Source organism: Arvicanthis niloticus, chromosome 3 (assembly GCF_011762505.2).
Source record: "Arvicanthis niloticus isolate mArvNil1 chromosome 3, mArvNil1.pat.X, whole genome shotgun sequence".
Taxonomy (NCBI): Eukaryota; Metazoa; Chordata; class Mammalia; order Rodentia; family Muridae; genus Arvicanthis; species Arvicanthis niloticus.
The window spans coordinates 127465438-127490476 of record NC_047660.1 but is presented as its reverse complement, the minus strand read 5'-3'; the positions used below and the strand labels follow the sequence as shown (position 1 = coordinate 127490476).

General features: G+C 43.8%; 1 protein-coding gene across 6 annotated transcripts in view; it reads right to left on the bottom strand.

Moving 5' to 3' along the window:
* Ankrd44 (ankyrin repeat domain 44) overlaps positions 1-25039 on the bottom strand; it is a 297082-nt gene that overhangs the window by 193379 nt on the left and 78664 nt on the right. For all 6 annotated transcript variants that reach the window (XM_076931903.1, XM_076931905.1, XM_076931904.1 and 3 more), the window contains exon 2: positions 7081-7164. In XM_076931903.1, coding sequence (XP_076788018.1) covers positions 7081-7164 — 84 coding nt within the window. The remainder of the gene's footprint in view (positions 1-7080; positions 7165-25039) is intronic.

The following is a 25039-nucleotide window of genomic DNA, read 5'->3' as shown; positions in this document are numbered from 1 at the left end:
CTAGGGGATGGGACTAGATTAAGAGATGGCCTCGGTTAGAACACACAGAAAAAGAAAGGACTCAGATTGCTAGCCACCCTACCAACTATTTCCTAGAGCAAAAAAAAAGGGCAATGGTACACACAAGAAGGGAGAACTATGCTCCCCAGAAAGCAAAACAAAAGACTTACTAGGCTAAGTGCACAGATGGACTCTTGAGAGATAAGTGCATCCAAGCAGTCAAGAGATCTAAGATGTATAATGGACCTCAGATTTTGAGCTAGAGAGATAGTAAAACAGTGTAAGGTATGCCAGCAAGCAAAGGCTTATGAGGCTTAGAGTAAACAGAAAAAAAATACCTAGGAGAGAACAGCCTAGAGTATACTGAGAGGCAAATTTTGTAGAAGTTAGGCCAGGAAAATATAGATATCCTCTTATATTTGTAGATACTATCTCTAGATGGGTTGGGGCTTTCCCCACCAAGCAGGAAACAGCTACTGTGATAACCAAGAAGATATCAGAAGAAATCTTCTCGAGGTTTTGAGTGTCCGAGGTAATTGGATCAGATAACAATCTTGCTTTTGTTTCTAAGGTAAGTCAGGGAGTGTCAGAGATATTGGGGACTAATTAGAAGCTCCATTGTTTGTACTATTCCCAGAGCTCAGGGCAGGTTAAAAAAAAAAAAAAAAAAAAAAGTGAACAGAACCCTAAAGAGAGACCTTAATTAAATTGCCCTCTGAAACTGGCGCCGGCTGGGTGGTGTCCCTTGTCCTGTCCCTGTTCCAAGCCCGGAATACCTCTCTTGTGTGGGAGCCCCCACTTTCTTGACTCCAGCTCTTGACTCACCCCCAACCCCAAAATGACTTTTCAGGCTAATAAGTGGCTGTTCCTGGTGCTGTTGACCATCCAAACCTCCTTTGAAGTAGATAGAGTAACTGCCTGACTTCACATAACTCAGACCAGCACCTATACCTGATGCCAACTGGAGAGCAGCCAGACACCTGAGCAACCCCCTTAAACTCAAGATCACCTGCTGTTCCACAAGGCCAAAGAACAGCAGGTCTTGACTCCTGGGGTATCCCCACCCTAGAGACACAGGGTGGAGATTACCCAAATGCTGGGGATAAAATACTTTTGAATCTAAACTGTGTCCTAGACACAGCTTTAGAGGGTGGGGCTTAGGGTGCATACACCCAAAGTTGAAAAATGTCCTGTGAGAAATTCCATACATGTGCACTCCCAAGATGAGAAAAGCCAGCAGCAGGCCCATCAGTGTGTGTGTGTGTGTAAAGAGACAGCTACTTTTTCTGTGTTACCTAAAGGTGTAGAAAATTGAGAAGTACATACTGGAGAACATCCAGGGGGTGAAAAAGAGATAGTTAAAGATTTAATGGCAAAGATATAGTTTAATGCTTAGACAACAATATCACATTGTACACCAAGATGACAGCTTGTGATTCCAGGATTGGAATCAGCCACAAGAAAAGTGGGGAATGAAGAAACTTAAGATTAAAAAGAAGTTCCGATTTCTGTCTTAAACTCAAGTATTAACTTCTCCCAGGGACACATCCTGGGAAGAGCACATTCCAAAGACTTAAACACGCATTTCAAGAGAGGGCCCAAGATAAGAAGTCATCAGGAAGCTGGGCCTTAACACAATAAACCTGGGTAAACAGAAGAAATCTGAGTTACCTAGAAACCGGGCCTAGGAACAGCTGTTGGAATTTAGCCTTTGTGGTTACTATTTAAGAGGTAATTGTATAACTGCCCTCGTAAATTCTGTAAAAATAGTAATTAAGCTGCTTTTAGCTTAAGTTCAGGGTTCTTTTTGCCTGCATGCAAGGGAACCCCAGTGCACTGGTTATCATTATCAATAAACCTCATGTTATTGCAGTGAATCCTGTCCATGAGTGTTTCTGCAGGAGCGCGTCCCCCAGTTTTGGATCTTTAGGTCCAACAGTATCACGTAGGAGTCACAAATCTTTGAAGTGCAGTCTTTCACAGTCGGAAGACAAAGGCTCTCTAAACCTACTTCCGGCTGAAAAGGAAGTTGCAATTAATGTGCTGACTCCAACCTAACAATATCTCTAACACTAAAACAAAAAGAAGAAATAACAGTGCCATGAATTGCTACTGTTAGCCAAGGGCACAAGGGCCTTTCAGGGATTTCATCTGTGAAGACATTCATTACCTCTTTAGACAGCCCTATATACTATTTCTTATCTTTGGAGGTGAAATCTTTTTGCTGTAGCTTACAACCACCTGGCATAATGGCAGTGTAGTTACAGTTTAATGTGACAATGTTCACTTGAGCTGTGAGTCATGGTTTCCTGTCCTAAGTCTACAGCATCGCCATCCCCTCACTGTCTTCCCCATCCTCACTACATACATAGACAGGCACTAATTTGTCTCTCTCCTGGTCACTTTGTGGCCTAGTAAGACCATCTTCATGGTGTCAGGTTGCTGTAAAGGCATCCTAGAGTATGTCATTACTGAGTTCCAAGTCTGATTTTGGAATCTTTGAAGACAAGAGCGTTGAGGTTGTAAATTGTTTTCTACCTTAAGTTCAGTTTGCTTGTTCCAGTGGAAGATTCTATAATGTCCTTAGTGATCACCCATACCATATCTGGGTCAGTTTACATGGACATCTTAGTGTATACAATAGCTATCCCACACTTCTAGACTCTGATACACCACTCATGACAGAAGCAACAGAAGGTTCCAGAGTGATCATCCTGACATGTCACAGGTTCCTCAAATCAGCCTTCCAAACAGATCATCCACTTTCCGGCTGCTCCCTGGGGAACACTCGCTCCACCAGCTGCTTCCTCTGACTCAGTGATCAGTCCTCTTCGGGAACTAAAGCATAGGTGATGACAAGGTGGCTCAACATCAGAAATAAGTGAGGCTGACTGACTGCGTGCACTTCAAGGGCTGCTGGGTGACTGAACAGTGAGAATGAATGTGAGCACAACCACGTCATCATGCACACTGTCTCTTGAAACTATGACACAGGCACAATTCACTGACTCAGAAAGGAGACTAACGTGGTCAGGAACACAGGAAGGGCTGTATGAGTTGAGAGAACTTTGTTTTCTGGGTCAGGAGGAGGTAATAAAGACATCAGAAAAGAAGAATCAGGATAACTAACTGGAATAGAATGGAAGATGAGGCTGGAACATAGAGAAGTCAACACAGGAGGAGAAAAGCATATAATAGGGCAGTCCATGAATAGTAAGGATAGGCAATCAGGTTTGGAGAAGCACAGAGAGGCCAAAATGAACAGCATTGCTTTCTCTACTGGGACCAACTAACCAAGGGGTGGTTTGCAATGCAGAACTCATGACCCATCAAAAGAAATGAAAATCAAGACAAAATTTCAGAAAAGAAAATTTAAGCCATCGGGGCATACACCAAGAGTAAAGCATGTACCCAGGGCCCAGTCCCCAGCATAATGAATCACTGGAGTCAGCTAGGAAAGCAGAGGGTAAGAAGGAAGGACGGACAGTATCACCTTCCAGGTCTCAGGTGGCCCCTCCATACACTTTCTTCCTTTGCATCTGTCATCAGCTTCACCTGCTTCCTAAACTACTGAGTTCCAAGCACTGGGTGTCTTCCCTCCTCACACCCTTTGTTAACCACACTTCCTCTGCTTCTTAGCCATTGGGTCATGACCCAACTGAATGAAAAAGTTGGCAATCATAACAAGTGTCTGAACATGGAATGATCAAATTTCAGTCCAAAATCAAACACATAAGGAACCCACAGTGTTTCCATCCAGCTGGCCCATGCTGTTCTTCACTGTGCCTTAGTGAGCATAAGACCTGCAGGCTACACTGCGCATGCCATCAGGCCACACACCAACAAACGTTTCCTGCAGCACTCAGCTTAGTTCAAGACTGTTGCATGTTACAATTTACATTTTTACTCACAAAGTTTTTGTTTGTTTGGAAATTTTCTGATTTAATGGGAGAAAATAATCTTTATTATTTCCCTACTGCCATTTCTTAGCATGTATATATCAAATTAGTGTGTCTTTGGGTTTCATTGTATTGGGATATTTGATTTTAAAAATTGTTCTCTAAGAGCATGGGAGATGGCTCACCTGGTAAATATTACTTGTCTGGTAAGCACGAGGACCTGAGTCCAACCATCAGAACCCAAGGAAAAGAGTGAGGTGTACACATGTGCACACACACAAATGTACACACAAAATTGTTACTTGAACTGATGGCTTGAATTTCACAAAAGAAATTGTTCAATTTGGATTATAATGGCACTTCCAACAATTATTTGGAAAGGTCCTAAGCATATATATGCCATTTTATTCTATGCATCTATACAGAGAGGCATTCAAAGAGGTATCAGGTAGATATTCTACCCTGCAGCATCAAATATTCATCCAAGATTTAATTCTTTATGTAAAAATTTTAAAGTCTATCAGGAGGCTGGACAGACGCCTTAGAGGTTAAAGCATTCATGCTCTTACAGAGGGCCCATGATTCATTCCTAGCAGCCACCTTGATTGACTCACAGTAACCTACAGATGCAGCTACAGAGTTGTGACTCAGTAAATAAGAGTGAAAAAAAAAAAAAAAAAAAAAGTCCCAAACTTAGTAGAATCACTTTAACTCCCACTTTAAGCTTGTAAGACCAAAGTTTATTGTGCTGACTTTTCAGAGGCACAGCAGCACTGTGATAACCCCTCCCCCCCACCTCCCACCCCCTCACCCACCCACCCCCGGATTAAGGTGTGGCTATATGACAGGTCACCAAAACAAAAGATGAACAGAAGTGATATACACACTTCCACACTGACCCTGGGAAACCTTCCCTCGCTTTCCCCTAGGTTTATTGTTCATTCTTCAGCCAGACTGTAGATGACCCTTACAGTAACCCAGGAAACCACACAATCATACCTCAGACCCCACGTAAAAGGGGGACACTCTTCTCATGTGTTGCTGAGAGAACTAAGATCCAGATTTCAAATGTTCACTAGGCATCTATGTGTTATAGAGCTAAGCCTAGCTAACTCGGTGACATAGCTGTTCACAATTCAAGTACTTTGTACCAATCGGCAACAGGTTGTTACTTTTCCAAAAAGAAACAAAGGCCATTCAAAGGTCAGTACAAATTCCCCGAGGTAGATGATTAAAAGTTCTGTTTGTTTGTGACTATTAGGAAAAGGTAGTAACCTTGCCTTAGGCTGGCCAGGGCTTGGCCCACAGCCACCAAATAGTCTGGGCAAATTCCTGTGATGTCAAAGCTCTTGACAGTGAACTTGCTTCACAGCCTCCTGGTCACACCCCACAGGTCCTGGACCAATGCCCAGCTGCCTCTGCAAGTCCTCTGTCCCTGACTTTATCCCGGCTTACCTTGCAAAAACACATCTCAAAACACGCCCTGTTCTTCTTACTGCCAGCTGAGGAGAAGCTGCCAAAAGGCTTTTCGGAAAGCCACACCAATCTGGACAGCCTCAGAACAAAGGCTGCTCCAGAGGCTACCCTCTGGAAGGGAGCCACCCTCCAGCAGACCTGAGAGAGATACCTCCTCAGAGGCAGGTTATTACCCCAGGGCAAAGATCTGCTTACACTCAAGATGGACTTGACTCTGTCTTTTCTGCTGAATGCTAAACTGTAAAGGGGACTCTTTCCCCCTAAGGGACCTGAGCACTTTGATAATCAGATTATGTTAAGTGAATTAGCAGCATGCCCTGCACCTAATCGCTTTTTCAGCCTAACTCTAAGAAACTATCAAAAGAGTCACTTCTTGACCAATGCTTGTCCCCTTTGGTGCAGGTGACTGATCTGTCTGGAAACCTCCCAGATACAGTAGTATGTGTCAATCTTTTGATGGATGTGCCATAGGTCCTTTTAGGAATTCAGTGAAATACCTTGACCCTTTTCTCAGGAAACTATGCAGGATACTCAAGCACACGGAGGTTTAGACAACTTCAAAGAGAGTGGGAGTAACAGCTGCTGAGTTCAACGGTTCACCCCAGGGTCATGGACTCCCTAGGGCAAGAACCAGCAGAGTTTTCCTATGAAAGGCAGAATGTGAGTGGGTGTGGCTCCGTCCAGCCCCCGGGCTCAGCAAGTCAGTGTGAGAGCGGCAGAGACTATGAGTACAAGACGGATGGCCACACTCCAACAAAGCTGCCGCTGGACACTTATTTCAACTTCCTATCGATCGTGCGTGTCAAAAAATGTTACTCGCCTCATCTTTCTTCAGTCACTGAAAAAAAAAAAAAAAGCTTTCATATCTGGAGGATCACAGGCACAGGTTGCCAAACTTTACTAGGGAGCCAAGGTACATTACATCAGAAAGACGGATGGTACTGCTTTGCCATCACTGCCTTCTTAATACGGGCCGGCGCTCTTTCTTTGTGGACATACACAGCAAACCACAGGAGCAGTGGCAGTCAGTCTGACACTGTCACAAGAAGTGGCGGCAGGTCACTCAGAATGCAACACCGGGCACTCTTTATATATCACTGCCAGATCTGTCACTGTATCTTAATGAGTATATAGACAGGCTATAAAGTGGGGTTTTTCCCCCTTCTAGTTTCAACTCATAGTTTTTGCTTTTTATGAGGAATGAGTGTGATTGACAGGGAGAGAGCATAAGCTCCTAAGTGAAGCCCCACGGCCATGGAATGGTCATTCTAACTGTATACATCACAGAGATAGTTTGGGGCCTGAAAAGCACTTACCTGGTTCCTTGAAATACTGTGTGATGTTTTAAGTTACGAGTTGATTAGAATAAGGTCGATTTTTGTAAACATACAGAATCCTAAATTTGATTGGTTTTCTCTGTTTTGCAGTGTTGGGGGTCTAAACCAGTCCTGTGTGTGCTAGGCAAGCCCTCTCCTTAGAGTGATATCTTCAGCCCCTTGATCTTTAATGTTTTTTTTTTACAGCTATATTTCAATATAATTGATTTAGTCTACTTCTAGAAATTCACTCCATGGGTTTTTGAAACAATAGTCTAAAAAGCAGCCCAGAACTCTCACAATTTTCTACAGAGGTCCACAGCACACAAAGTGTCAAGAGGCCTTGCTTGCCCCAGAAGAGGGCCCGTACAACAAGCACAGTCTCTCACCAGTGCGTTCACATCTTCAGTCTTATGGATGAGCATGCGGATCTCCTCTGGATCGCCACTGAAGATCGCCTGGACCAGTGGTGGCTGCAAAACCAAGAAACTGGGTATTAGAACCATTATTAATGTATGCACCTGCATTCACATGCAGATAGCAAGAAGGATATTTGTTCCCTCTCAGTTTATTCAAGAATTATCAATAAGCAGGCATAAATAAATAAGACTCCAGTCTACACTCACCAAGTGTCTGAGACAGACCTTAAATACCCTGTCAAGAATATGACCGAATGCAAGGTTTCTATATTCAGACCCTATTAAGGACTAAGCCTTGTCACTGACAATTCAAATGTTGAAGTCACTGAAGACTATGCCTTTGAGAGCTGTTGGAAGGTTCTAGCAGAGGATCACAGATGCTCCTGTACCCTGACAGAAGACTGGTCCTCCACTCAGGGAAGGCCATCCTCTTCCAAGCAAATGTACAGCTTTGGGAGGGATACAGGCTGCCCTCACATCTAAGACAAGGCCTTTGTGGAGGGCATTATAACCTAAACACTTGTGGATCAATCTTCAAAACACCTTGCAATCGCTCCCAAATGCTTCCATAGCTTTACCAGTGAGTTCTCGCTGTTTTACAATGACTACACAACTACCGGTTTAAAATAAGATATAACAAGGGCTAGTTATAGAATGGAGGTGGGGGGGGAGCAGAGAAGAACCCATCACATAGAAGGAACTATAAAATGTGACTCAGCTGCAAGAGCCGTGAGCTCTGTGGGACAAGAGGAAGGAAAGCACTTCAACGACCGAGTGTAGGTTTCCAGATGGAGAAGGAAGTATAGTCCATCCTAAAGAGAAGGTGTGCACAGGGTGGATGTGCAGAGAACCTGCCAGAAACCATCACTGGGGTGAGGGATAACTGGGAAAGTGTCAGGTTCAGGGGCTGATGTTGGACTAGGGGAAGGATCTTCTTCACAGCCAACTCCACCATTTCCCTGCTGCCCACTGAGACCATTCCCTCATGGAATCTGAGCCTAAGCCTGGTCATCACTGGCCACGCCCCCTCATAGGATGATTACTAATAGGGCCAAATGGCATAGTGACCATTCAACTCTACACAGAAATGTTCTCGTTAAAAAATGGTTAATGGTGTCAATATGGAATATTCGGCCTGTTCTCCCCCTAAACTTCAAATCTTGGCAACTACATATATGCATTTGCTTACAACTTTTGTAAATGTTTTAGTCTTAACAGACAGCTGGATGATGGCAGTACCCCAAGTTTGACTCAGCATAAGAATTATCCGAGATGCTTATTAAAATAAGATCCCTACATCTCTTTCCTGAGAATTCTGACTAAGTTCATCTAGAGAAGAGGGATTGTGAGTGTGGGTTCTAACAAGTCAACACCTAACTCTTTGGAGCTAGAAGCAAACACGAACCTCAAGTGGCTCTATGAAGAGATCCTCCCCATGCCTGCCCTCTTCCTGCTAACCAAGTCCCCAGCAGAACCACACCAATCTTTTCACACTGCTCTGTCTGCCGGGCTCTTAGCAAAATGCTATTGGGTGTGTTTCTGCCTAAATGAACATTGATGGAGGGAGAAAAAAAAAAAAAAAAACAACCCAGCAGCCATAAGGCAACGTGTAGAGGCAGAGTCTGGCAGGCTGTAGTGTCAAACCAACAGAGGTCACATGACAGCTGGCAGACTCAGAGTCTGAGGTGTGAAGCCAGCGTAGGCATTACCGAGCCAATGGTCAGTCACTGAACAAGAACAGGGTGATCCGCACAGGGCCTCTCACTCATGAGCACAAGGAATGCAGACACTCTGTAGGATTCATTAAGTCCTCAAGCTCCTCAGGCGAAGCAAGCCTCCCGAGCAATGGCTGGAATGTTCCCGAAGACAGGCTCCCTGATACAGCTGCCAGGGAAGGGTGCCAGAGCAGTTTCTAAGCACATGGAAGTGTGTCGAGCTTCCCAAAGGCCCCAGGCTTAGCTCTGCTCAGAGCTGCTTCTGACCACCTCGTCAGACACAGATCCCTGGCTTCCACAGGAGGAAGCTGAGCCTTTGTATATCCTCCAATGAGTCCACACACCCACAACAACAACCACATCCACACACCCACAACAACAACCACATCCACACACAATCACATATACGCTCTGCACTTAAGGATCTATGCTTGGACACGTATGCATGGAGACACATGTTAATTCACTTACGGATACCTCCCGCTCCCTGCAAACATGCCTGTTCTCCACAGCCCACGCCAGACAGACATACCTGCTCCATTGTGCTGTACAGCTGACTCCACTGTCTTCACACCTGTGAAGCCAAGTGCACCCAACTCCAGAGCAGAACTTCATGAACAGACACTTTGATTGTATAAAGGCTGCATGTTTGCAGTGACTCTTGGGTAAGTAGTGTTCTTTTATATACTTAGGAAACTCTCTCTTCCTTTCTCTCCCTCACTTTCCCTCTCAAATAGAACATAGTCAGAAAATACTCAGGGAATTCTGTTCATTGGGAATTCAACCTCAGGAAAACATTACTTGCATGATTATTCTAATGACAATATTTTCCTCCATACGTATTGAAGAGTTATACTCTGACCCCTAGTCACCATTATAACAGCCCCAGTTTTTGCCTTAGTGGTGCTAAGCCTTAAAAGGGAAGCTTCACCTGCACAAGGCTGTGTCTTAAGCCTTGGCATGCACAGTTCAATGGGTCTCCCCTAGCCACAGTTTGCCCATGTAGGTTTCAGTCAACTTCAGATCAAACATATTAAATGGAAAATTCCGGGAATAAACAATTTTCTTTTTTACATTATACAGCAGTCTAAAAAGGCATCACAAGCTGTCGTGCCATCTTGCTCTATCCTGCCTAGGATGCGAATACACTGCCCGCCCATGAGCCCCAGGCGCCACCTCAGCTATCAGATTACCTGTCGATATGTTCAAGTGTTCCTTATTTATCAGTGTCCCCAAAACATAACAGTAGTGGTGATGGCTATTTTATTACAGCATAATTTCTTTATTTGCTTACTGATCATTACTGTTAGTCTATAAACCAAGCATTATCATAAGGAGGTACATACACACATGACTAAAAAGGAAGCATCGTACACACTGGGCGTGGCACAGTCCACAGTTTCAGGCCCTCACTGGGGTTCTAGGAATACATACCCTGCAGATAAGGGGACACTACTGTATTCTGTTTAAAACTCCAAATACTTTAGCACAAGTATAGGCAACGTAAGGCTTCACGTGCAGGATTTGGTGAACACTCTCTCAGAACGAATCAAAATTGTGAAAAAACAGTAACGGGGAAACACAGCAGTCACTTCAACTCCCGTTACTAGAATTTTCTTTGCACCTTAGCAGCTACACCCGGGCAATGCTTGCACATGCCGTGAATACTAGCACAGTCCCCTGAGTGATGCAGAGGCAGCTGGCATCTCCCAGCCTGGCTTCCCAGTGGCATAAGGGAGGGCTGTATTTGACGGGACTTGTCCCCCACTTCCCTCCAACCCCATCTTTCCTGGAAGAGAGAACAGCCACATTTAGAGGTGACTGGCCACCAGGCTGATGATGCTTGACCTGCATGAACAGCAGAACAGAGCAGAGGACTCCTTGTATTTGACAGCCACTGTGAGTCCTGTAGCAAACACACACACACACATACACACACACACACACACAAAGACTCAGTAGAAAGTTGTTTTCCATTCTCACAGCCCTTTCATCCTAGTACAGAAGCATTGTTCTTCTTATTCTTAGCCTTGGAAAACAAACCAGGAAAAAAGGAAGGAAGAAAGGAAGGAAGGGAGGGAGGAAGGAAGGGAGGGAGGAAGGGAAAGAATGAGAGGGAAGAAGGGAGGGAGGGAGGGAGGGAGGGAGGGAGGGAGGGAGGGAGGGAGGGAGGAAGGAAAGAAACTTCATTTTCAAAAGTAAGACCTGTAAGACGTTATTCTCAAATATGAAATAGGGTGACAATTCCACTAGGGGGCGCAAGATAGTAATTTGTTATCCTATCACGGTACAGGTGGGATAGTTAGGGGAAGGAAGGGAATTAAAGCATCCCTTCACCTTTAAGAAAGTTCTTAGAGAGAAGCAAACACACACAGAGAGACAACACCACGAACACACCAAAAGCAGGTAAAATAAAAGAAAGAAAAGGATCAAATGGTATTGTTTAAACCCCACTTTTCTGCTCAGCTATGAGAGCTGTTTGTTGTGTTCAGGAACTGTGAACAGACTGCATGGATAAATCCGAGGTTTGAGACTGTTGTTTTCATCCTTTGAAAACACAATTTAGAGGACAAAGGAATGACTCAATTGGTAAAGTCTATACCACACAAGCACGAGGACCCCAGTTCAGATCTCCAGCACTCATGTAAAAGAGGCACAGTGCTGGAGGCAGGGCACAGAGACAGGGAGATCCATGAGCCATTGGCCAGCCCACCTAGCTCAATGGAGGAGGCCCATGTCCAGTGGGAGACCCTTTCTCAAAAAAGAAGGTGGAGGCCAGTGTGAAGCACACCTTTAATCCCAGCACTCAGGAAGCAGAGTGGGTGGATCTCTGAGTTCAAGACCAACCTGGTCTACAGAGTGAGTTCTAAGATAGCCAGGGCTTCATAACCAAATGAAAACAATAAAGTGGAGAGTGACAAAGGAAATCAACGGACATCAACTTCTGTCCTCCACGGGCACTTGCTCCACACGTACAAACATGAGCACATACATGCACCACACAGAAACACAGAAACAAAAAACACGGTTCAATCCTTCTCTCAATTCTGCCATCCAACCAAGAACAAAGTCCAGGCTGGAGATGGTGTTTCATTCTGGGTTCAGTCAGAGCAGCTGAGAGAGAGAGAAAAAAAAGAGAAAAACCAAACTGACAAGCTTGAGGCTGGGGACATATCTCCTAGGTACATTATCTACCTGGCATGCATGAGGGTCTAATCAATATAACAACAAAAATCCATGTGCTCTACGGAAACCACTAATTAGACTTCTACTGAACCCACGCGGCCTTCCTGTGGTTAGCTGCAAGCTCTTTTCTATCTAAGCAGACCTTGGATGAGTAGCAGGGGAGAGAGGTCCACTGAGGCCAGGACCTAGACCCAGGGGTCATAAATCCAAACACACCTAGAAGTTGTCCTAGAATCATGTTCCACGTCCCTGCTGTGCTGCCTGTCTGTCTCTGATGAGATCGTGTAACTAAAGACCCCAAATGTAAAATACAAAATGCTTGCATTTTGCATTCCAGTCAGGGATGCCGGAATCAATCAATAGCAAGAGCGAGCGTTGGTGTACCTAAACATCTGCCTGTACTTGAGCATTCTGGGCACAGTGCACACCAAGGAAGGGTGGGGGCATATTATAAGTACCTAATCGCTGACACACCAATTATCTGGCTACATAAAACCACCAGCTTATATGAATAACCTGGAACACTTCAGTAAGTAACAACTGGGTTTTGTATGAGGCAGAGCTTGCAGTTTTGCAAAAGGATAATAAAAATTTGTTCGAGTCACTTGGTTTAATGAACAAAACCTGCTGGTGTTCTTGACCAGCCCGTCCAGCTGCATGATGTCCAGCAAGGGTTGAGAGCTTCCAGACTGTAAATCACCCTTTACCTGCAGAGCTCACCCCATCACAAAAAGATAATGACCATGAAAATCAAAACTGTTTCCCTAGGTATCATAAGATCCAGACAGAATACACTCAGTCCTCATAAGCATAATTTTTAATTAGGGAGTGAGGCAGTCAGTGTTTGAAAATGTCTCTTAGCTGGGTGTGGTGGATCACACTGGGAAACCCTGTACTTGGGTCATCTGGGGAGGTGGAAGGAGAAGATTGTGCGTTTCAGATCAGTGTGGGAAACAGTAAGTACCCATCTCTTAATTAATTAATCAATTAATTAATTAAGGCTGGGACTCAGTAGAATGACAATTTCAATCACCAGAACCCACATTAAAAAAAAAAAAAAAAAAGCAAGGCCTGATGAGGCACCATTGTCACCCCAGTGCTGAGGCCAGGGGTCAGCCTGCCTTGTCTACTCAGCAAGTTGCAAGACCCTGCTGCCAGAAAAAAGGAGGGACAGTGCTTGAGGAATGATACCAACATCATCCTCCAGTCTATGCCCACATATGCACATATGTACATACACACATGCACATACATACATACACATATACATATGCACACACACAGACACACAAATAAATGTGAACCCACAAACACATGAACCACACAGGAAGGAAGGGTTTCTACAGCGCATGTTACAAAAATCAATGTTTATAATGTGTCCAGTTATTTACCAAAAAGAAAAAGAAAACGCATAAAATCCCAAGTTATAGTAAGAATCCCTCTACTTAAATAGAATGAAAAATGAAGTACATTTAATCAGAAACTGGGTAACTTGTTACCTAACCTTTTCAAAATGGAAACAACACAGAGGCAGCGGCTCAGCAGTGGTTCTGAGGACCAATTACCAAGCTGGGGGACAGTCACATGCTTCGATCCTCCAAGCTCCTCGAGGACACTCATCTCCCCCAGAGGACAGAGAGCACATGATAAAGTGAAGTCCAGGTATGTCAACTTTGCTACTAGCTATGGAAAGAGAGAGGTTAGGCAAAAAGAAATGATGAAACGAACCCCAGATCAGTTAAACTGAAACCCGAGGCAATACTGATTTTCCTGACAGGTGATTGCTATTTTGCCACAGTAGGGAGACTGCTGCTGTAAAGCTGGCTGACTGGGATTCTCCTAAGCAGAGTCCCCTCATCTATAAGATGAGTTAATAATAGCCATTTTATAAGACACACTAAACAAACTGTATAATCCTCTCCAACCCCATACAAGGCCAGAAGTCCAGTGCTCCTGCCATGAACTCAAGGATCTGATTTAAAGGTAAAAAGCTCAAACGTCTCTACAGGTGAATTTCCTTGTGTCCATCCTACAAACTGGATGAATAAACAATCTTGGAAGATTTCCTTTAAGATTATAGAGAGTGGGCTGTAAGGTAGTCCGTGAGGGATGGGGAAGAGTAGAACTCTCAAAGTAACAGAAGAGTAAGTGGCTGGCCATGAGAAGCACTGAGCCAGCAAAAGGAGTTCTAAGCTAGTCTGTGGACAAACAGGAACTCATGTCTTGAGCAAGAGAAAGGCATGGAGCTTTCGCAAGCATGTGCTCTGGCCACGGCATGTGCACTGGAGGAGGAGACACTGGAGTCGGAGACCCAGTGAGAAGACGATTGTCACAATTTAAGCTACTGTAGGAAGGTGCTTTCTGGTCTTCCTTGTGACAGGTTCGCCAAGTATGACCTACAAGGATGCAGTGGAAACTACGAACACTCTTCTTTTTGTTGTTGTTGTTGTTGTTGTTGTTGTTGTTGTTGTTGTTTTGCTTTGTTTCGTTTTGTTTTGTTTTTGTGAGACAGGGTTTCTCTGTGTAGCCCTGGCTGTCCTGGAGCTCACTCTGTAGACAAGGTTGGCCTCGAACTCAGAAATCCGCCTGCCTCTTGGACACTCTTTTCAACTCTTTAATGCCTGCTCTGTTCAGGGATGCAAGTTTGGCTCAGTATCTTGGCTACTTTCCTTCTTTCTTTATATATAGCCCAGAGTTCCTGCCCCAAGACATGAATGTTTCCAGGTGAAATCGTGGTTACTTCCTTTAGCTCTGGAACGCTCCCATCCCACCCCACACACAAACACAGAACCTCTGCATATGTAAGCTCTGTTTTGTCAGGCTTGACACTTGAGCACTGAATTGAAATCATAACATTTCAAAAATAGGCCGTATCCATAAAGAGAAAAGGAAAACAAAACAAGGCAGAGACGCTTTGCCAAGCACCATATTTTCATCAGGATCTGCTGCCAACTACTCAAATCTCTCTCTCTCTCTCTCTCTCTCTCTCTCTCTCTCTCTCTCTCTCTCTCTCTCTTTTAACTCTGTCTAGTTTCAAATGGCTGGAGATCTAATCTAAACCTTAGCTAAGTTAATTGAGCAGTGTTGGAGAGAGGACTTTTAAAGAGAACTGGGACCAGGGAGATGGCTCTGCAGATAAAGGCTCTTGCCAAGAAGCCCGATGCTCTGAGTTCAGCCTCTGGAGCCCACTTGACGAAAGGGGAGAACTGCCCTGAGTTATCCTCTGACCTTCACATTTATAGACCACAGCACATGTGTATATGGGTGCGTAGACACATAAACAAACACAATTTTAAAAAAACCTATTTGAGTGAGAACACGGTGGACCCAAGAGAATAGCGTGTGCAGAATATTTAAATCAGCATATTCTTAGAGAAACAAAAAGAACAACGATAAATAATTCTTTAAGTTTCTGTTTTGCAAATTTGTTTAGAGGCTTTATTTCCTAACTGTTTTGCTTACATTCTTTCTACAACTATACCTTACAGCATATTAAATCACATTTCAAATATAGTGATTCAATCATGTTAATTGAGCCATTTCAGAGATCTTTGTGGTGGGGCTGGGGAGTCCTGAAAGATGACTTTAAGAGTTATAGAACACTCAGCAAAATGTCTTTGTTCAGAGACATAGAGCAGTTTTCAATTATAGGGTCTAAAATGTGACTTCTATTAATAACTAATACACATCTCCCTTTTCATAAAGAATAATACGTTTTAAATTCCTCCTTTATAAAAAAGATGAATGCTATAAAATGATCTATTATCATGGCATGCTTTTCTCATGGTGGCCACTTAAGCAGTTATAACTGTGGTGAGCTCAGAAGTGTGAAGATGAATAAGGCAAGTTGAGTTGCATTAAATACAAGATCACCATCTAGACACAAAATCCACTCCTTATGATTGAATCCATCTTGCTGACTAGGGAGGGTGTGGGCTGCAAGTACCACCACTGAACAATGGAGATTGACTTAGTCAAATTAAGTCATTCATGATTCTGGAAAACTCCAAACTGGGCTTGTCTGAAATCTATTATAATCTGAATTCTTTGAAAGTAGCAGCAAGCCAATTTTTACAGAAGCATCCCTTCCCAAAGCTTACTCTGAGTTTCTCTTGAGCCTTGTCCCTCTTGTCTGTGGATTTCTTGTTGATCTCCATGAGCATTTTGTGGAAGGGAGACAATGACAGTTCAGCTCTCACTGTGTCTCCACAGATGGAAGACGAGGGACTGCTGTCAGTCACCTTGGTATCCTGACACTCTCAAATCTGTAGCCTGGTTCATCTCTGCCTACAATGACTGGAGGATGCCCTGCTACTCACAAAGCCAGGAACATCACTAAGAACCGGAATCTAAGAGTCCTCTCCATGTAGTCTTCTGGGAAGCATCTTTGGCTTCTCCAGCCCAAATCATGGCAAGGGCACTCATTGATGGATGCCTAAGGGAAATGATAAGACAGCAGGAAGAGAGAGGAGCCTGCGGGGCTGGAAAGCAGTCGATATGGGAAATGGGAACTCTTACAGAAGCAAACAGGCCTATCTGACTTCCTTTCAAAGACACTGGCCCAGTTCATATTTACTTTATTTCTCTAACTACTACCCACCCAGCTACTGATAAGGGATGTTTTCTAAACATTACTCAAGTGCATTCAGACAACCACACTCAGTCCTGGTCCACAATGATTTACTAAGCGTAAGAAATTTGCCATCCTTTTCTTGAGAGAAGTTCTAACATGTAACAGGAAGCACACAGCTGACGCAGCATGAATGAGAGAGAAACTGTGCCTGGCCCTCTGAAAGATGCAGCCTTTGAAGTAAGGACTGGAGGTTGATGAGGGTTTAAAAAGACAGGGTGCCAATGGTAAGAGAACAAGCACCTTCACATTTTGAAGGGTGTGAGCAGACAGAACGAGTAGAAGGAACTGTTTTCTCCATGGAACTTGAGAAGTCAATGGGGTAAGATCACAGAAGTCCTTTGGTGTCTGCCTAATACATTTGGACTCCCTTCTGTAGAATTGGGGAGCTGTAATCTGTTTTTTTCAGGGGAGGATGACTTAAGAATTGTTTTGGGGGCTGGAGAGTCATCTCAGTGAGAGTAACTGCAGCTCTTACAGAGGACCCACATTTAATTCCCAGCTCCTTCATCAGACAGTTCACAGTTGCCTATACCTCCAGTTCCAAGGGAATCAACACCCTTTTCTGACATCCATGGGCACTGTATGATCATTGTGTACACACATTCAAGCAGGTACGTGCACATACACATAAATTAAAAACAAAGTGTTTAAGTAAAAAAAGCAAAGAAGAATTGTACTTTAGAGCCAGGCATGGTACAGCACACACCTATAATCTCAGCACTTGGAAAGTAAAGGCAAAGGATTGGAGGTGCAGAGTTATCCTCAGCTACATAGGTAAGTTTGAGGCCAGCCTAGGCTACACAAGACCATATCTTAAAATAAAGAGTTGTTTTTTTTTTTTTTTTTCAAATAATAACCCTGGTAGTAGATCATGTAAAAGCTAAGAGAAGGGTGACACAAGGAAGGAGATGACAGCACCAGTTTAGGAGAGAGCTCACAGAGATGCAGTATTCCTCAGCTATGCAAGGAAACAGGGTCTCCGTGTCCAGTCTACAGATCTAAAGGGTACATGTGTTCTCCACACCTGCGGAATGGTATGAACAGCCCACTCATTAGAGCTGCCTGAAGACTCTCACTGACCGCTGGCAGAGTGCAGGGCTCTCTGCAGTGCCAGTCCAGGCGTCAGCAGGTAGTTGGTAAAAGAATACACTGAGCTGTGAACCTCTATGGGGAAAGCCAGTTGCTGGCTGTGCTATGCTCAGCTGAGACCGGAAGTTGCTGGGCCTCTGAAGGTAGCACATCCCACATCTGCAGGACCTGTTACGACCACAAAAACAGCCTGGTACTGTCGGTTTGAGTGTTGCTCGCTCAGTCCAGGTCTGAATAACAAAGGCGGATCTCCTTGTGCTATGAACTAATAAACAACAATAACAACAAATGTATAGTATCTTTCTCTATATTTAGTTCCCAACTCAAAACTTAGAGGATAAGACACCTTTTTTTCCCAATCATGCAATTTCAAAACCAGAAAAAATAAGGAGAAGGAGGCATTAAACCCTTATACATTGTTTCTTTGTCTTGTGTTTGCTAGGTTACATCTTAAGTAATTTTTTTATTGCAACAATACAAAGTCAGGTAACAAAAACCTTAATAACTGTCCCCATCGACCATGATAATAGGCTAAGATATATTCTTTGACACATTTCCTGGATGCTGTTCTTGTACACAAAACTACCAATACATATGATGTTGAGTTACCACTAAAATGGGGTTTTACTATGTCCGTCTCTTAAAACCTGTACAAACAACATACTGAAGTTATCTCCCAGTTTAGCTACAGGATTACCTAATTTTTTCTATAGCGATACAGTGTTCTAGGACACAGATATATTGTAACATAGCCTGGCCATGCGTTACACAAAGAAGATCTACAGAGCTGAAAGCATTTTTATGAATACCTATGATATGCTGTTTTTATAAAATATACAAAAGAAATGTATATTGTAGTCCATTCCTCAGAGAATGCCAAATAGAGTTGGGGAAATAAGGCTGCCCCATGTAAACAATGCAAGTGTGCAAGATAGTGCTCCAGAGTTCTTCAGACCTGAGGCAAAAGCTTCCAGGTTTCCCTCTGCACCAAGACAGACTGCAGAGAGCTCAGAGGGATCTCCTCTGTTCAACCATCCCAGAAGCCTTGTCTAACTGACCAGGACAGCACAGAAGTCAGCCTGGGGAGGAGGCATCACTTGAACAAGACCCAGAAGGAGGCTAGAGCACACAAAAGAGGGGAAAGTGTGTTTCACAAATAAACAGCAGCACCAGGCTGCTGTTCAACATGCATGTGTGTTCAGCAGAGTGACACAAGCAGGGTCCCTGGGCTTTCAAGCACTTTCCTCTCACATGCCCCTCGTCTCTACACAGCTCCTTAAAGAAGTAAAGGAATTCAAACCTAAGCACCCACAGCATTGCACTGAGAATGATTTAACATGTGATTTCAAGCAACATGAGCTTGGGAATGTCCCCTGGCGGCCTTTCTTCCCATCATCCCTGTGTTTACTGCTGAGCGGTACGCATGTAAACACGTCTGTGAGCAGTCATTCACATTGCCCCCCTCCATCTGGAAAACAGCATGAATAACATGGAAAAAGAGCATACTGCTGAAACTTAACCAAACCAGTTATGATTTAACCAAAGCACCAAGTCTGCTTGCTTGTTTGCGTGCTTGTTTGTTTGTTTGCTTTTGAGATAGTCTCATGTAGATAGCCCAGGTGCCTCAAACTTAATTAGCTGAAGCTGGCCTTGAACTCCTGCTCCTTCTGCAGCCACCTCCGCAGTGCTGGGATTACACCTTGTGTCAGCACACCTAGCTAAGTCCTTTTCTAGCAAAGCCTCTGAACATGTTGGTGTTGACAGTTACCCCGGTGTTGAGCTTCCTCTCAGTGCTGCAATTATGTTTATAACGTGTCCGGATTCATTTAGCTGCATGTTTAATAGTGTGCTTTAAACTCTAACATATTTTTAGCAAATATAAGTTGAGAGCTCAGTGCATATGCCCAGTGCACATTACGCCGACACTGATGGAGGTACCTCAGTGAAGAGGTGCCACAGACAGAACAAGCGTTCTCGTAAAGTGCTGTGAAATACAAAGGCTGAGAGACCTACAGAGACTTCCAGGATTCTTTTTTACCTGACTGGTCTAAAGTTGTCTATGAGCATTTTAAAAAAAAAAAAAATTAGGAAAACAAAATTCACTTCCAGGATGCTAAGCTGAACAGCAAGTTTGAAAACAACATAATCTTGACAGTCAGACTGCAGAAAATCAGGACTTTTTATAAGAACAATGAGTTGAGTTTAGGTTGAGTCCAATCGATGCTACTTCTATTTAGTAATAAAACTAGAAATAAAAACCACCACTGCCCTTGACGTCTGCTACATGGGGCCAACCACAAAAATGGAGATCCAAGACACAGTATCAGCATGGTGAGGTCTTAGGCCCCCATGGACTGGAACCAAGGTCACTCCTTTCCTGGTGACATCACATCCTATCCTTCACCAACATCACATTACCCCTAATATAGGCAATGTGAAGTCTCTATTAAGACCAGACTTGGGAATCTGTAATACACACTTAACATCAAAATTCAGAAATTATCTAGTCAGTATTCTAGATAATATATATCCTAGATAATAATAGACAATATTCTAGCACCTTAAAAGATATACTAGCTCTGTCTAGATGGTTCTTTTGAGATCATGGCCCCATTGTTCTGACTCAAGAGGATTTGGCTGCCTTCCTAGCACCAGGGACAGAACTACACTTGGCCAAGGCAGTAAAGCCAAGGATGAGATAGAAATGGCCTGCCCAGACATGTGGGGGTTTGTTCCCACGTGGAGCTATCTCTGAATACATTCGGCACTACAGGACAACATTCTGTGTTTTGAATCATAACCAATTAAGAATGTGGAAACAAGGCCAGGAGGGAAATGGAAAGAAATTATCTGAGCACCTAGAGACCTGGGTTTGGGCTAACCTCATTCACTGGGATGTTAGGTAGCTAAGGGCAAGTCACATGGCTTGATTCCTCACTAGAAAACATGGGTTCAAAATGGCTAACTCCCTAATAGTGAGAAGCAGAGAATATCTGATTTTATGAGGAAAAACATCCCCTGAGGAGGTCTTGGTGAGAGAAGCTCACACTGACAGGACAGCAGGATCACTGGCTTGCTACCCACAGCCCAGGAAGCAGAAGAATCCTTGTGCTTGGAGCTGGTCACAGCGAAGTAGCAGGCCAATTGTGCATAGCTCTAAAACACTTCTTTTCTCTCTTTTGTTTCCCAAGACCTAGATAACTACAGAAGAGTTCTAGCTAACAGTTAGGTTAAATTACCTACTACCCATTAAGCCCCATGAAGTGAAATCTTTTACATCAGTACTTTGAAAACCCCAAGTGATGTGTCTGTGTACATGGGATGTGGAGTCTGATCCTTCTGTGAATACCTCAGAAAAGTTGCACCTTTAACTCTTGAGTACCACTCCAAAGAAAGGATCAGACAATTTTTACTTCAGATTGTTTGTGACAACACTATTAGTGATAGCAAAAATGTCAACACTGACAGAGTTATTAAATAACCAGAACATACGAACCCAAAACAGACAGAATGCCCAACAGCACATGAAAAAGCCCATCAATCATTGGGTATTAGAGAAGGCAAATCCAAGACATAATGAGATACCACTAAACATTAATGGCTAAAATAGAAGAAAGAAACAGCAGACAGACAAAATGCAAATATAGGTGAGTATGTGAGAAAACAGCTGTATTGTTGATTGTGCTTAAAAACAATGTAGCTGCTGTGGATAATAGCTAGATAGTCCCTCAACCAATAAACACAGAATTATCAGTGGGATCAGGAAATTTCACTCCTAAATACATAACCCAAAGAACTGAAAACCAGTATTCAAACAGAAACTTGCGGGTGTACATTCACAGCAACAGTATGCAGTGTAGCTAAGAAGCAGAAACAGGTAAGAGGTAGGACTCTATGAATTAACACCAGCGGATGAATAAATAAATAAAATGTAGTATAGACATGTGATGGACTATTTCTCAGCCATAGGAGAAAATATAGTACATAATGTTTGAAATGACAGCATGAGTGAACTTTGAATATTTTATACTAAATTAAAGAAGCCAGACACAAAAGGCTACATTGTTGCCAGATTTCATTTATGTGAAATGCTCAAACCTAGAGGTGAGGAGTAAGAGGAAAGGGGAAGTGGCTGTTTAACGATACAGAGTTTCCTTCTGAGGTGATGAAATGCTTTGGAAGTTGATAGTGATAACAACCAACTGAGCTAGATGACACCATGCACTGCATTTAAAACTGTCAAAATGGTGTACAAGGTGTGTTTTTCCATATTATAAAAACACAACAATGCCTAACAGTGTGAGCGCCTCTTCCTATTGCAGACGGACAGGACGCACAGAGAGCAGGGTTGGAAGAGCTCTATTGACACGCTGAGCACAGCTGTGGCTCTGCCTCCTCTGTAACTCCTTGCATTTCCTATAATATCATTTGGGAGTCTACGTGCATATTAATATGTATATGCACCTGTGCGTATACACTTGGTTCTCACTGAACCAAGAAGACATCAACTGAGCCAGCCTGGTTCCAGGGACCACCTGTCTCCTCCCGTCCCACTGCCATGTTCTGAGGTTAAAGTTGGATGCTACCCTGCTACCCTAAAGGCTTTTATGTAGATGTGGGGTCAAACTTCCCTCTGTGAGGCTGGCACTCAACCCAGTGAGCCATCTCTGGAGGCCTATAATACCATTTTTTATTATATTTTTATAATATAAACTGAAACAACAATTTTAGAAGATATGATTTCTTGATACCCTGGAGCTCAGCCAGGCAAGATAAAAAGAATAAATAATGAGGAATCTAAAAGCATGGGGCAAGAGGAAGGCAGCAGCATGCCCCATTAGCCTGAGAGGCTGAGGCCACAGTAGCTGGAGGAAGCCCATCCTGCCCAAAGCTGGGGTTGTGGCCCTAAAGCTGCAGACTCGTCAGTAAAATGCCCCAATTTTTACAAAGTTGGAAATTTATTCAATATGTTTCAAACACTACAGGCCAAACAAAACACATCTTTAGACCAGATGTAGCCCACAGACGCCAGTTGGTAAATTCTAGTTCATAGAACAAGAGTGTTTACTCTGGTGGGGGAAGAGGGGTACTTTGAAAGACTATAGTTACAGCTATCAGAAAGGGAGAAAAATGGCTGAGTGGGAGATCAAACAGGACACAGTATATAGGAGTGTGTTGTCTAACAATAGAGCAAGTGTTCATCACCTAAGAGGGAAACGGAGGATACAGTGGCTGCAGTCCTTGCAGTGATTCAACAAAGTCTAATAACCAGGATTCCCACTTTGGGTTGGAAGGTAGGTTAGACTTAAGGCTCTCGACTGGACTCCCAGACCTGAAATGACTTTAGACAGTGCCTCGGCGGCCTGCTAGAACTCAAGCTCGGACACAGGAGATCTCAGGGACCCTGCCCAGAGGTTTCCGCGCCCCGCCACAGCAGTGAAAGGAGGCAGGAAAGGACTGGAGGAAGAATGAGCCCCAGGAGCTCTTCACAGGCTGAGCTCTACAGGTGTCTACACTACCTCACTCAAGTCCTCGCCACTCACAGGACTGTGACACAGCACCGTCATCTACAAGCGTGTGCTTGAGGACCACATGGTCAGGGTTTTCAACAACCTCAAAAGCATATCTACAGTTTAACTAAGTTTGGATTTTGTGTCAGGTTACATTAATAACTACATTTGGCTGCATGCACAAGCCAACCATGCCTGGTAGCAAAATCAGCATGATCAGAAGTCTCTAACCTGGTTCCTGAGGGGAAACTAAGACCATGGAGTTTAATGGCAGCCCAAGGTCTCTTCCACAAAGATCTTTTATGAAGGTCGTTTTGGCCCCAGATCTTATGAGTGTTCCCACAAAACCATGGCCTTCTTCCTACCCATTCAAACAACAGAACACCAATGCCTCAATGTGCCAGTGTGCTCCGTGTACGACCAGGACAGTCCCCAGCCTCTGCCATTGAAGGAAAGGGCACAGAAGGAAACAATGACATGTCTGCGTGAGGGTGCGGGTGTCAAAAAAACAGGGGCTCAAACCCAACTGTGTGTCAGAGGGGAAGGGCTTCTAGATATGCTTTTGTTAAACCGAGACCCTAGCTGACAGCAGATATAGGACTCCAGGATAACGGGGGATCAGTGGTCAGGGGACCTTAACACACATAGGGAAACACAATCAGGCCAAGGTAGCTGGGACACAGAGTGTCATGAGGTAAATGACAAGGTGAGAGCCAGCTAGAAAGACAGGACAAAGCTGAGGTGCCTCGTGTGATTTATGCTAAGTCTTCGTCACTCTTTTCTCAAATAAATGGGAAGTGTGAATGTAAGGTTTAGCCCAAAGGAATGATACACTCTGACTACCGTGGTAGAACAGACTAGTCACAGTGTGAAAACAGACTGGCAAGACAGGGCTTCAGGCAAGGGGAGCACGTGCGGACTGCTGCGGCAGTCAGTCAGTCAGAATGTGGTGACAATCAACTCAAAAGCAGGAGCAGGAAAGACACTAGTTGGCAGTGATGGTACATGTTCACTCTCTGAGTAATACTGTAGAATTATAGTCCTTTTTATGAATGTTCAGGCTAGACACGCAGGACAGCCAAAAGGCAAGCACCACGGAACCTGCTCTCCTAGTCCTTGGCCAAGCAGTAGATGTCCAGGAACGTAATTTCAGAACTATTAAATAACATACAAAAAGTTCACTGGTTTATTGTGTTTATTAATAATGAAGAGAGGCTCTGGTTCCTCCATCCACCATTCTCAAGGAATCACTAAGCATCAGGACCACTTAATGCAGTCGACAGAACTCTTCAGAACTGCGTTCCTGACTGAGAGTCATCATCTAGGACTTGTCTTGTTTCACTCAGAGAAATTAAGAAGAATGTGCCTACATCCAAATCCATCATTCCTCAAGTAAAAATTCCTGTTTTTAAGTAGAGGTGGAAATTAAACTAATAAATTAGAAAATTACCAGAAACGGACTAAATGTGGCCTTGTGCTGAATCAAATGAAAATTTATTTTGTTGTACTAGGGACAGTAGCTAGGAGTTATTGGAACAGGTTTACCCAGAATCTGGTCTAGAACAGGCAACCAGCAAACCAGGGCTCCAAGGTAGGCAGGGGTGTCTAAAAACTGCCTCCATCTCTGCAGATTCCACCCTGTGTGTCCGGGTGTCCTTACCAGTTCTTGTTATCCACATTACAGCTAAGCATTCTTGTCATTCCTTCACCCCACCCCAGTGTAACAGCCACCCTCGGTCAAGCAGCTGCGCCTGCTACGGTATGCTGAGCTGTTTCTCCCTTAGAGGGGACTGCGA